Raw genomic sequence first — 13409 nt, 5'->3', positions numbered from 1 at the left:
CATGTTGCATTTGGCCTTTTCAATGCTTGGGCAATTTGGGGCTCGATTTGCACATGGTATAGAAATACGACGTGTTCACAGCATAGTCAATAACAGGTTGCAACATTGTGAGCCAGAGTGAAGGAGACTGCATTCAATACTACGCAATGTGTACCAACAGATCATAATATACTATAGTATAACTGGCTTGCAAATCAGCCTGTGACACCGAGGGGACAGAGAATTAATGAGCAATTAAGCAAAGAAGTCTGTGTTTGTGTGGGAGGAAAGGTCACAGAATAGAGCCTCCTTCGGACCGGTGTTTATCTTGTTCGGCAGTTTCCAGACTCAGCCTTTGCAAAGGAATGTTACTATTTTTATTAGGAGTTCTTTATGTAACAAGTGATGTTTGCACAGTGGAACATTTTCTTTCACCAGGATTTTATAATTTCTCTGTATAGACATTATCAAAGAAGATACAGTTTGCTGGGATTCGTCTGGCCATAACTTAGCCTCCCCTTCCTTTCAACTCTTCTAATATTCATATGATTATTTTCTCTCGCCATTCAGGTATAACCTTTTCACATTTTAGAAGTAGCTCAGCTCTGAACCCCAGGAAAGGTTTTCAGATACAAGAACTGCTTTAGTTTTCTTAGAGAGGGATAAACCAATTGCTTAGCATACTGACGCAAAGACTTTCCTCTCAGCTGTGTTGCCATGGGATTGCAGGTAAGGATTTTGTTTACTTCAGATCCGTGCAACAGCACTGATTTGACAGATTACAGAAGGACTTAGTGCTTCAACTTGCAAATGCTCATTCTGGCTCCTGATGTAACTACCTTGTCTACACATTCAGGCCCTCAGCTAATGACTGAGGTTTGTGACCAGGCACGAGCTCTTTCTTTTACACTTGTATTGACGGCACATTACTAACAGGAACAAAAATGGCAAAAACTATTTTTACTTCGTTTTCCTTTTTAATAGAAGTTAGAGCTATGAGGAATAGTTTGGGAGCTGGTGTGTCACAAAGCCAGCGACGTGTTGCAAGAACCCCCTGCCAGAAGGTGACGTTTCCATTGCAGCGTGTCTGGGTGACACATGGCAGTATGCCTGAACACAAGGGCCAAAATCTAGGCATTGATTCCAGGAGAGTGAAATGAATTTTCACCATCCAGAATACAGAAACAGAGGAAACGAACAACAGCACAAATAAAATATACATGTGAATATGATGTTCTATGATGCTGGTTGGGTAAAAGAGAAAGCTTAAAAATTTTGACTTTAGTAAAATATCTTTAAGGAAATAATTTAAAAAAACATCCTGACTTGGAAGTTTTCTCTGTTGACAGGGATATACAGACCTGATTCTCCACCCTGTTCCATCACTTATATGGCTACCTCTAACTGTATAAATGTGCTATCCAACCAGATGATATACTCACTCTCCTACATCTGTGGCAATTTGCACTTGAGAGCCTTTTTGGAGTTACTTCCTCACAGAGGCAAATAACCATATGTAGTACAAAGCAGTGGAGAATAAAGTTGTAAGGAGTTGCTACCAAGAGGCTGTTCCTCAAAGGAGAATGCTGCTAACATTCCCCTTTGTCTTCCCAGCCTTCGGCTGTGGTTCTGCATGATGCCAGTCTGAGCTGCACACCATGCAGCCTAAAGGGATGCAACGCCACTGGTGGGAGACCAGCACCATCAGAGTGAGAATCATCCAGTCTTGGTCCTTGCATCTTTTAGCAGACACTTAACAAACCAGACTGGAGTCAAAACTTGACAGCTGGCTTAAATGAGATGCATGAGAGAGGAGAAAAAAATGGGCACCTTTTATCCCAGGGACCAGATATGATAAAATGCACTTTCACTTCAATGTGCCAGATAAAAGTCACAAAAAGCCTGTGCTGGTTTAAACCACAGAGTGCTCTGAGCAACATCTGCAAGTTTAAACAGCTGGAAGTTATGGTCTTTTGATAGGGTAGAGGCCATTCACATCTGATTTGCATTTGGGCTTAGACTTCAAATACTTGCCTTCCCAAGGATTCAGTTCTCCTTCGGTATAAGATAGACTAAGAGGAACTACTTCAATTGAAAACAGACCAAAACAAAAAATGTAAACAAAAGCTAAAAACTACCCATAACTAAATCAATACTAATATATTTTGGCTTTTCTTTAGTTTGATTTCCCAACATATATACTCCTATTTCCCCAAGTACAGTACTGCAGTTTGGGGGGGAAATGCTGCAATGCCACTGGACTGGCCAATTAGTTCTTGATGAATTCTGCAGTTTCAGAGGATCTGGAAAAGCAGCTGAACTTCAGCTCTCTTGAAACGTGTATTTTGCTGGCTAAACACTCCATGAAATAGACCTTTCCTATTTTGTTTTGCACACCTTGCTAAGAACATCAACGCTCATAGATCTGACAAGAAGAAGAAGAAAGGACGGTTTGGAGTAAAAGCACACGATGCGCCAACTCGGAGCTGGAGAAAAGTGTCAGGTGAACTTTCTGATACAACACAGCAGCCTCATCATGCATTCAGTCCTTGAGAACACTGGCTGTGATAGTGTTTGTTGGACTGAGGGCTGAATCTTACTCTCCAGTGGCTACTGAGCAGCTGGCAGGCTGGAAATGATGTTTAGGCACTACTGACTTGCAGGGGACTGGAGCTAGCTGTGCAGAAGGAGAAGATGCTCTGTTGGTGCCAATCCCCACAATCATCTAGTCCTTTGGAGTTCATTTGGTGGTTTGTTGTTGTTTGTTTAGCCAGAAGCAGTGTGGCTAAATACATTTCAAAACAGGAACATTGTATGACTCCATGTTATTTAAAAAAAGTGGTGGTGTCTGTCTTTTGTAAATTGCAAAGCTTTGACCATTCTTAATGAAATGTGCTCTGCCTGCCTCATCCCTACTCCAAGCTAATATGCTCTAAAATGCTTCTCTGGCTTAGTACAGCTCTTTTTAGCTGCTGATTTTGGTAAGCATCTTATTAATTGCCTGCTTGACGTGGGTGGTGGAGCTTCGTCTCCGAGTCTTGCCCTGCACCATCTTTCGCCGCCGCACCTCCCGGCACAGCTCGTAGAAGGCCTCCATGATGTTGCCCTCTCCCGTGCAAGCGGAGCACTCGTAAAAAGCACATGCTAGTTCTGTGGCCAGCTTTTCACCTTCCTCTGTGCTCACTTGCCTGGAGTGATCCAAGTCTGCTTTGTTCCCCACCAGGATCAGGGTGACGTTTTTTGGCTTTTTAACTTCATCCAACAAGTTCTTAAGCGGCAGCATTTCCTCAAAGCTGCCTCTGTCCGTGATGTCGTAAACCAGCACGAAGCCTTCGCCCCATCGCACGTGTCCTTCTTTCTGAATAGCATCCTCCTGTTTGAAAACACAGACACCAGCCTCAGGAATTTGATTATGAAGAACACACCAGACCTTCAGATAGCTGCTGGGCCTCCAAAGCCATCCACATCTGCTTTATGCTACACTTTATGCACATCACCTAGTGAATCACATAGCATAGCAGATCTGCTCTGCCCAGGAGCCTTGGGCTGCCTGTGGCCAGGCTGGTAGCAGGCAATTGGCAGAGAGGCTCTGTCCAGTGATACCCAGCACACAAGCTGCACAGGCCCATGCAGCATGGGCACCTGCTGCTCTGAAAGGAAGGGAGACCTGACTGACAAAACTGCCCTTCACTTTGGTAGGAATCATTGACCGAGGCTGTAAAGCCTCATCACTTGGTTGTAGAAATAGACTGTGACTGTGCTTAGTAATGACATGTTGGTGGGTTGGCCCTGAATCAAGGCATGAGAACAAAATAATTTTAACCAGAGTAAACCTTGACTCGCTTGTTCTTGCAGTACTCGAAAACCCTAAGCAGGGTCCCTCGCAGAAGGGTCTGGCTCCACTGGGTCCAGCTCCGGGGTGATGGTGGTGGTGGAGTGGCAGGGAGCTCTGCCCAGAAGCAAATCTCTGTCCCCAGGAGCAGAGCACACCTGCCTCCCACCGCAGTGCAGCCCCCACACACTCCCCTCCCCTGCTGCCTGCTGGGTAAGAGTCAGTGCCCACGCACCTGGCCAGCTGTGTCTAGTATCTCCATGGAAACCACTTCATCATCAATGGTAGCTTGGTGACGATACGTAGACTCTAAAATAAGAACACATAGTGCAAAACGTATTAAGAGTGTAATTTTTTTAAGTCCTCCTTACAGCTCCCCCAGAACAAGACCAGAGATGTGACGCAGTTTGACTAAATTGTATTTGCTGGAGCTCTTCCAGCCATTCTGGATCAGACTTAAGTCCTCCTTTCTACAACAACACTTTTATCTCTCACCATACAGTACAACCTTTTCTTTCCCATGTGTTGGACCTGCAAAGGGCTGTGCCTGTGGATGCTGCACTCTGCACCCAACAGAAGGCCAGTTTCCTATGGCAGAGTATACTGTGGCAAGGCTATATCCCATTTTTCATGTTTGCTCCTAGGGAAGGCTGCTACCTATGGAAGACAAATAGCACAGCTCTCAGAGTATCCAGCTCAACAGCCTGTCACTGCGTAGCTTGAAGTCTCACAAGATCAAAACCAGCGTGGTTGCAGATCAAGGAACCTAATCACTAAGCTCAGGCCTTATATTGTGAAAAAATTACAGAGCAGTCAGCTATTTTAGTAATGTCTCTTTGAAAGACGCTGAAATCATCACATTCGCCTCTTCTAGCAAGGGCTCAAGCAGTGATTTCCCTGTATGATTTATAAGGATAACCAGTGGGCATTAGGCATTCACAACGTGCTACAGGAAAAAGAGAACCCATCACTGTGTCCCAAGTTCTGGAATCAGGCAAATACTCAGAAAGGTAATGATGAAAGGGCTTGTTTTATTTTAATAAGCTGATTAGTTAAATGTGATAGCATTTGACCTAAAACTTGGAAAATTACCTGTGCTACCATTCAGATTTGACTGTTTCTAGCTCACAGATGTCCTCATCCAAAGGCAAACGTGTATGCTGTCAAAATCTGTCCAGTGACTGTCAATGCTTTGCATTGTCAGAGACACAACCGTTTCGTTTGGTGTCAATCTCCATAGGAACGAAGGATATCTCTCAGGAAACAATTCTTCAACTCAGACTTCTGTTTGGTGACTGCCTGTTTTTGTTACGTACTTTAAAACATCTCAATGCTGTCAGTGCTGCAAACACTCTCTTCCCAAAGCAAAAATGTCAGTTCCACCCTGTGCCCCCTTAATTGCTGTATGTAGCCCAGCTGCCCCTAATTGGGACAAATGGCCAATTTACTTAGGCAGATGGCAAGCAGTCTTGCTGAAGGGCTTCAGGCAATGAAGACTCAGGTATTTTAAGGCCTGGAAACGCCCCTTCTGTTTAGAATGTCGATGCTGAAGGAGATGGAGTCCTACCTTTGTGATCCTGAGGCTATACCTACACAGCAGGGTAAGATACCTTTGAGTCTTTCGGTGGTCAGTCTTCCTGTCCCTCCTGCACACCCTCCTAGCTGCAGCCATCCCCCACCTGCACACCCTCCTAGCTGCAGCCATCTCCGGGGGAATGCAGGAAGGGCAGCAAGCTCTAGTTTGGTGAGGAGGATGCAGTGATGCACCTTGAACATGTTGTTTCAACTGCTAAAATGTTCAGTACTCCAAGGTCAAGGTTATTTAGGAAATGATGCTTAGTCTCTTTGGTGGAGGGTGCTGTGAAGATGAGATGGCTCTCTGAGTGAGTAATGTGATATTAACTCCTTACTTGTTAGGGCTCTGCAATGCTTAAATGCTTTCAACCATCTGGCCCTGCCTGACAAGTAGTTGTTGCAAATTTGTTCATGCAACTTGAGAAACTGCTCACCAAGCCATGACTGTAGCATATATATGAAATGTCCCTCTCAGGAGGCAGAGTGAGGCAGGTCATACAGATCTTCCCTGTGAAATGGGAGAATAAACCTCTGTGCTCACTGCAGGAAGGCAGCATGATTCTTAAATGATATTGGAGTGCTCAAAATGGGACTCTGGCAGCACTTTGTGTTGCAAGTTTAGCTCACCTTGGCTGCTCATGTTGGAATGGAATTTGGATGAGCAGCTCCAGTTTGGGTGAGGTTTGCATAAATAAATCTTAGCAAATGTGTGTCTGTTCCTGTGCTTTGGAATGTGTGGTAGCTGGGTGAATTTTAAAGAGGAGCCTAAAGCAGATGGACATTGAAAGCATTTCTTTGTGTAATCACTTATATGGCTTCTCCTTCAAGGGAACAGAAACATCTGAAGAATCTGGTTGTCTTGTAAGTTATGGGCTCTGAAGATGTGAGCTCCAGTCTGTTCCCACTGATCCCATGGTACTTCACAAATGCACTGCCTTTCTCTGGGATTTATTAATATCGTTTTTGCTGTGGGTTTGTTTTTTGGGTTTTTTTTTTTTAGACCTGCAACTAGAGAGAAATTACAGGACTTGAGAACTGCTGGATCCCTCACTGAAACCATTGACAATGCAGGTGTCTATGTCTCAGCTAAGCACTCTTGACTCCTTTTAGAGCTGAAGTAAAATAGGTGCAGAATATAGCTTCTGTGAGCTCTCTCCCGGGATAAATCACTCCTCAACAGTACCTGGAAGTCTAAAATTCACCAGATGAATCCAGGCTGTAAACGTCTTACGCTTGCGGCATCATGGCTGAGGAGAGAAAGCAAAGTGTAACTCTGTACTAGTGGCTCCCAAGGTGACTTTAGGCAATTTGCTGAGCTTCAGATTGTCTTTTGCACCAGGTGATGCCCATATAGTCCCTCTCTCTCTGGACAGAGCCTCATAGATGGAAATGAAACTGCAGAGCTGTCTTTTGCTCTCCACAGACTGTGTCAAAGCTGCCAGCCTCAAAGCAGAGTTAGGGGCTGCTGTGCTGGCCGAGCCATGGTTTGTCTGGCTCTGGTAATGCTGTGGACACAGTCAGATTTGGTGGTTTGCTCTGCTCAATATAAATGAGTAAATCTGACCTGTTCTTGTTGGTCTGGGGCTGTGTTATGCTTCTAGTCATGTTCCTAGTAACAGGACCAAGGGTGCTGACGTGAGTGTGGCTTTGAAAGCTGATTGCAGACTTCAGAGTCCCTCCTGGTGACAAAATCCCCCCAGCACTCTGGCTGTGCAAAGCACTCTTGATTCTCAGACCTGTGTCATCTGGAAAACTGAAGTTTATTTCAAAAATATTTAGAGCTGTCAAAAGGCCTGAGAAACACACTGAAAGTGGTATCAGTTGGTTTGGTTTTAAGTCACCATAATTTATTAATAGGAATGGAATGCACTTTTCAAATCACCACAGCTGGTGAATAATTATGGAAAGAATGATTTTGCAGGATGCCCCCCCCCAAACCCAACAACAAAACTTCCCTGGGGGCTCTCAGTGTGGATAAGCATGTTACAAATCTCCTTTTCTTCGGAGCGATATGATTTAACAAAATAAAGGAAAAACCTACTTCCATAGAGAACTTTGAAGCCCTCGGTGCACAGACTGTCTATGGATGAAATATTCAGTCACAGCTTGTTCACATCATGTCCTTGCACTGTGCTTACTGTTTAACAGAGTTTTGGCCCTTAGGACATAGCTGGTCATATATCAAACTACCCCTATTTATTGAATATATTTGTTCCAGAATATTATATTTTCTAGAGAAAAACTATTATCTGAAAAGTAATTTCTAGTTCTTGGTTTATATTTGCAGTGATGTAAAAAGTTGTAGTGATGTAAAAAGCTGTTTTCAATACCTGTTTATTTTGAACAGGCAATGTATATCAGGGTATGTCATGGCTCTGGAAGGAAGTAATTACACGGAAGTGTTTATTGCTTTTAGGAAAGCACTTGTAGTAGGGTAAATCAGCTGAGATGGAGTGATGACATACACCATTTTACTTACAAAGTTAAGGGATGGCCGGGTCTCTTGTTGTTTTGGGGTTTTTTTTAAGTACAGAGGGACACAAACTCTGTTTCCATTCAGAATTCTCATTCATTTTTGTCAAAAAGCATTAAAAAAATAGGGACATTAAAAATGCATTAGGAAACTTCAGTCTCATGGTGGCTTCCAGCCAGTTGGAGCCAAGAAACACAAAAGACCTGGAGAAAAATTCTTGTGTAATGATTATAGCTGAGTTTTCAGATCGAAAAGCTTCAGCTAATAGGCATGAGCTTCTAAGTTATGGTGAAAGTCTCCTTGGACACCAAGGCAGCAGTATGTTTAAAAGACTAAACCCCCATAATCAGCACTGTTAAGATGATGGAGACTCCTGTTGAGTCCTGCAGTCTGAGGCCCATCAGGATGGCACCTGCCTATCCTGGAGATCAGTGACTTTAACAGTCCATTGGGAAAACACTGACCTCCCTTATTAACCCTGGTGTTGTCTGACATGTTCCCAGAGCCTTCCTTGAGCCTGCCTCTGTGAGATCTGTTTCCCTCTGCATCTCCCTCCTGCTTCAGGAACTCTGAACCTTTTAGAAAGCCTCTGGAAGTGCAATGTACCTTCCTGACTCGAAAAGTCTCTCCTGCTTCTTCCTTCCTCAGCCCCAGCTTTTCTCAAAACACAGCTGAATGTATTTTCCTTGCCTGCCTCTGGCTGTTACACACTGCCTCTGTTATTTGCCTTACAGGAGGGGTTTTATTTTGCAGTCATGGGTGGTTTTGCAGGAAGCACAGTACTGCCCTCGTGTATCTGGAAGATATTGCTAATGCTAATGCAGCAGAGCCCCACGTGTCTCTGTCCATCGGTCCCACAGAGCCCGAAAGGAGTGTAGTTGGCTTTTCTGTCAATAATGCCATGCCATGCACGTGTGACCCCGAGAGCCAGGGAGTGCACAGCTTCCAGGAGGCTGCACACACATCAGAGCTGTGATGTGCTCTTCACGGGTGACTATGACACTACACGAACATTCATGCTGAGCCACAAATTTAAACCAAAACACGTATGAAAGCAGAAGATAGTAGTTTGCAGAGTTATGACCCAGCTCGGTGGTCTCTCGCCTGCTTCGCGTGCAGTTTGCTGTTGTGAATGCTGCTTTGGGGACTGACGTGGTGATGTGCAAACAAGTTTCCTTCCTAACTTCATTTCTGGCTGCCCTCTACGAAGCTGCCTCTGCTGTAATTAGTTGTGGCTGCAGTACTGCAGGTGTTTCCAAACTAGTCAGATTAAAGCTGAGCACAAAAGAAGTCATGTGGGAGGCACTGCAGGCAGTGAGTGTGTCTCAGCTTGCTGAGCTGCCTTTAGGTGCCGTTTGCAGTGCAAGGTGAAGCTCTCAGATGCTTCTGTCCTATATAAAAGCAGGCTGAGCAGGGCACAGTGCCACTCTTCGTGCCTGAGGAGGCACAGGGGGTGCCCTGGGCAGGCCGCAGGGCTGTGCCTCTGCACGAGACAGGACACCAGGAGGGTGGCAAGGACAATTCGTGTGTGGCCTTAGAAAAAGCTTCAGGTGCTGTGGGGCTCATGGGGGACAAAGGATGCTCTGTGGTGCACAAACAGATGTGCAAAGAAAACAACTATGCAGTATGAAATACGGAGAACAGATTCAAAAGAAATGAGGCTTCGTTAGGTCACTGCTTAGTGAGCAGTTTGGGTTTTATCACACGTTCCTATTTTTAATTAAGTGGAAGGTAATAGATGGCTGGTGCATGCAGAGCCCCACTAGATAATACAGTTCTCATTTCAGTATGAAAGGATCTGTTGCGTCCCTAGAATTTGCTTTTGTTATTTTTTTTTTTAGGTAGAACACATGTACACTAGTCTACAGAAAATCAATTTTTCATGATGTGTTGATATTTTCAATATCTAACATTTTTGGCCTCCAAACAGAAATAGTAGGATAGAGTTTTCTTGATGATAACTCCAAAAATAACGGGTTTCTTTCAAGGAGCAAATTAAGTGGTATTACAATTCCTTTCCTATAGGTTCTGTCCTCATCCAGCTTTTCCCAAGACAGACAGAGAAAATGTGTACAGGTACCTGGGAACTGATTAATCAAGGCAACTGCTAAAACAAAACCCGCAAAGCCAGAACTTTGCTAACTACCAGGGAGTAAGCTTCAAGGGTTTAACAGTCATCGGTGTTTGGTTTGGTCTGGATTTTTAATTTTCTGATTTAACTTTCCCACCAACACAGCAGAGACATTGGTTCTGTTAGGAATTATGTCCGTTATAAATTTAAGCCTAAATAAATCTCACTTTGTTGTGCCTTTTTGTTTGATTGTGGCAAGAAGTCTCTTGTTGGTGAAGCTGTGAGTTTCACCTTACTTCTGCCAATATAAAGGAGAACTAACAAGTGAGACTTTTCTTGCACCTAAAACAAGCAAAACAAAAGCCTGCTCTCATGAAGGTGCAGAAGCCAGCACTGGAAAGGTCTGCTCATCTGGAAAACCTGTCTGAATATGACAAGCAAGGAAGTAGGGGCAAAATATTTTGCTGCTGTAGCTATAGGAAGAACAGCCACTGCCATTCCTGATTTTTGCTGTCTGTTGAGCTACTGTAAAAAAAAAACCACCCCACAGTATTTTTATTACTGGCATCAGGAATATCTTCATCTTGAGACTCATAGGGAAGAAACCAAACCACATTTTCAGATAACTACTTCCCATGTTATTATAAGCATCTTCCTCTGCTGCTCTCAATTACAATTTCATCATTTCAAGCCTCTGTTGAGCATTTTAGAAGCCAGTGCTGGTGGCTTAAGGTGCTCTAGGCCATATGAATCCATTTCCTCAGAAACACCTCGGAGAAACTGGGAATACTTTCACGGCTCATTGCCATAATTGAAGTGAAGTGTACAGCAAAAATGATGCAACATATTAACTCTATATCAAGTTAAATTATGTTTGTACTATTTCGATGTAGGAAAAATAGAAACCCGGGAAGGTGCCTAGGAAGGCACAATCTGGACCACTGAGGGCTGAATCCCTTAAGCACTGCGACAGAAAGAGTGAGTCATTTTGTGACTACAAATCGAGACACTAATAGCTAAAGTGTACAGCAAAAATGATGCAACATATTAACTCTATATCAAGTTAAATTATGTTTGTACTATTTCGATGTAGGAAAAATAGAAACCCGGGAAGGTGCCTAGGAAGGCACAATCTGGACCACTGAGGGCTGAATCCCTTAAGCACTGCGACAGAAAGAGTGAGTCATTTTGTGACTACAAATCGAGACACTAATAGCTAGAGTCTGGCTCGAAAATGAGGCTGTTCTCCAGTGATTTATGAAGCAGCTATGCATTTGTCATGGTACTCTCTGAAACGGGGCTTGGCAGGCATTCCTCCTAGCCCCAAATGGTTGGTTACCACTACCTCTCCTTTGGCTGAAGGCCCATACTGGACCACGTGTTACTTCTGCCCTGTACTTGGAGCAGCTGTAGTTGTCACCACGGGTGTTCAGACAGGATAGGCAGAAGGCAAAGTTCTGCAAGATGATGGCAGAGCTTTCCTCTTTTTCTTCCTTTGGAAAACGGTTATTTTTAAGCATGTACCTGTTCTATGCTACAGACCAGGTCATCAACAGACTGTAGCCCCTGTGGTGCAGCAGGGGTGAGAGAGGGCTGGGAGGGGAGGCTTCCTGCTGGGGCTGCTGCTCTGCCAGCCTTTACACCCTAGGGCTGCGGAGACTGTCTGTTAATGACTCATTAACACTTGGTTTAGTGGGGGCCCTCTGTTCTAAGTTCTGTTTGCTATCTGGGCAGTTCCCCCAGCTGTGCTGCTGGGGCCCAGTGTATTTTGTGGCAGAGGCAGATAAACTTTCAGGAGTGTCAAGAAAAAATTGCTGAGGAAGCCACAAGTCAAGAAAACTAGAAATCTACAATACACAAAGACTTGTGTTTCTTCAGCTTGTGATCCCCAGCAGGGAAAGCAATCCTAGGGATCAAGGGTTCATATTCAGATGATATTCCAGATGTCCAGACAGTGTGTTAGCTGAATAAATCAGAGAGCAAAGACAGTCCTTGAGAACTCTAGTTCAACCTGAGCTCTTTATCAGCACTGCATTGGCACAAAATTAGCCCAAAAAGCGTTCTTGCATCGTCTCTTGCTAGGGTAAATTATAATATATAACAAGTAATATTAAATGCTTGTACTTCTTAGTGAAGTCTTGATTCCCACTGTTAAGCTGTTTCTGTTTATCAACCATTTTGATGGAAGCTAATTCCCACTTGGCTCTGTTAATGTTGCTCATACAAACCTGTATCTACTGAGTGCAGAAAAGAAACTCAAGCCAGCAATATTTGCTAGTGTTGTCATGTTATTTACATCATGTATGGTATCTGCAAACTTCCTTGTGATCCCTGAATCTTGCTAACAGAACCCCCAGCTACAGATGTCGGCAAAACTACCCTTCTAATGTAAAAACAATCATCCTTGCAAGAAGTTTTCCAATAGGAAAAGCCTTGTTGCCAATGTAAACAGTATCTTCCCAAAGTGATTTCTGCTGTTCTGCCACAGCAGTGAAATTTGCAAGTCTAGAGCTGGTCTGTAGGAGATGATGTTCTCTGTGGTGAGAGAATTCAGGGCACTAACAGAGGTGTCTGCCTCCCTTCCTCGAGCAGTTGTTTATCTAGTGTGCCTGTCTGCAGTGCTTTGGCTGTTCATATTCTCTGGAGAAGAATGGTGCTATCATGACCTTTCATAATCGAGCTAGTGGGACAGCAATTTGTACTACTTTGACTCCTATTTTTGCTGCTTTACTGACACCTAAGAGCTTTACCCACCTTTGCTGGTGTCTTACGGGCTGTCTGTATGTTGCATTAGACAGGACTTTGTAGAAACACCAGTTCAGGTTTTTTATTCTCCCAGTAGAAAAAGAGTGAAGAAAAAGCTGTACAGAAATTGTGACATAGTTGGGAGAAATACCCTTTGAAAATATCACTACCAATCTAGTACTCCTAGCAAAATTATAATTTTTCTTAAAACCCACATTTCTTTAGGGTTACCTCTGCTTCTTTAAAGAAGTGAATAGTCTTTTCTCTGTCCCATTCAAATGAAATAAACTCCTTTGCTTTGTGCCTTTCTTTGCCTTCATAAACAGGTCAGTCTGTCATGGTCTCATCTACTGATGATCTGCTCAGAGACAATATTCCTTTCAGAGGATTGGCAAAGTTGTATGAAATGTGTGAACAGCTAGAGAAAGGCATCTAGGGTCAGTGTGAGAAAGCCAAAAGACTTTTCTAAAAGTCAACGAAAATATTCCGTCCTTGTTTGCTGATCTTTTATAAGCAGACTTTTGTTTAAAATTCAGTCTTTGGTGAAACATTCGGTGTTTGTGGGTGCTCCGATACCTGAGCCTCAGCTCTGTAAGTACCAGTTATCTGAGGAATTTACAATCCTTCTGTAGATGAAGGATTTTATGGGTGAGAAGCAGGGGCAGAGAGACTGCAGGCAGTAAATTGGTGACAGAAAGAAGCCAAGGGCTGAGGAGCCTGCCTCCTGCATTCAG

The 13409-nt window shown here is 43.8% G+C and overlaps 1 protein-coding gene across 1 annotated transcript in view; it reads right to left on the bottom strand.

Moving 5' to 3' along the window:
• Positions 1-2745: 2745 nt before the first annotated feature.
• The window catches only part of RERG (RAS-like, estrogen-regulated, growth inhibitor), a 15286-nt gene continuing 4622 nt past the window's right edge, over positions 2746-13409 (bottom strand). The window contains exons 3-5 of the mRNA XM_009076840.1: positions 4047-4120; positions 2921-3352; positions 2746-2880 (exon numbers count right to left, since the gene is read on the bottom strand). Of these exons, the coding sequence (XP_009075088.1) occupies positions 2945-3352; positions 4047-4120 (482 nt within the window). The 3' untranslated portion in view covers positions 2746-2880; positions 2921-2944. The remainder of the gene's footprint in view (positions 2881-2920; positions 3353-4046; positions 4121-13409) is intronic.

This window comes from Acanthisitta chloris, unplaced genomic scaffold, assembly GCF_000695815.1.
Source record: "Acanthisitta chloris isolate BGI_N310 unplaced genomic scaffold, ASM69581v1 scaffold44516, whole genome shotgun sequence".
NCBI classification, from domain to species: domain Eukaryota; kingdom Metazoa; phylum Chordata; class Aves; order Passeriformes; family Acanthisittidae; genus Acanthisitta; species Acanthisitta chloris.
Note: the sequence above shows the minus strand (reverse complement) of the source record. Positions and strands in the feature narration are given on the sequence as shown.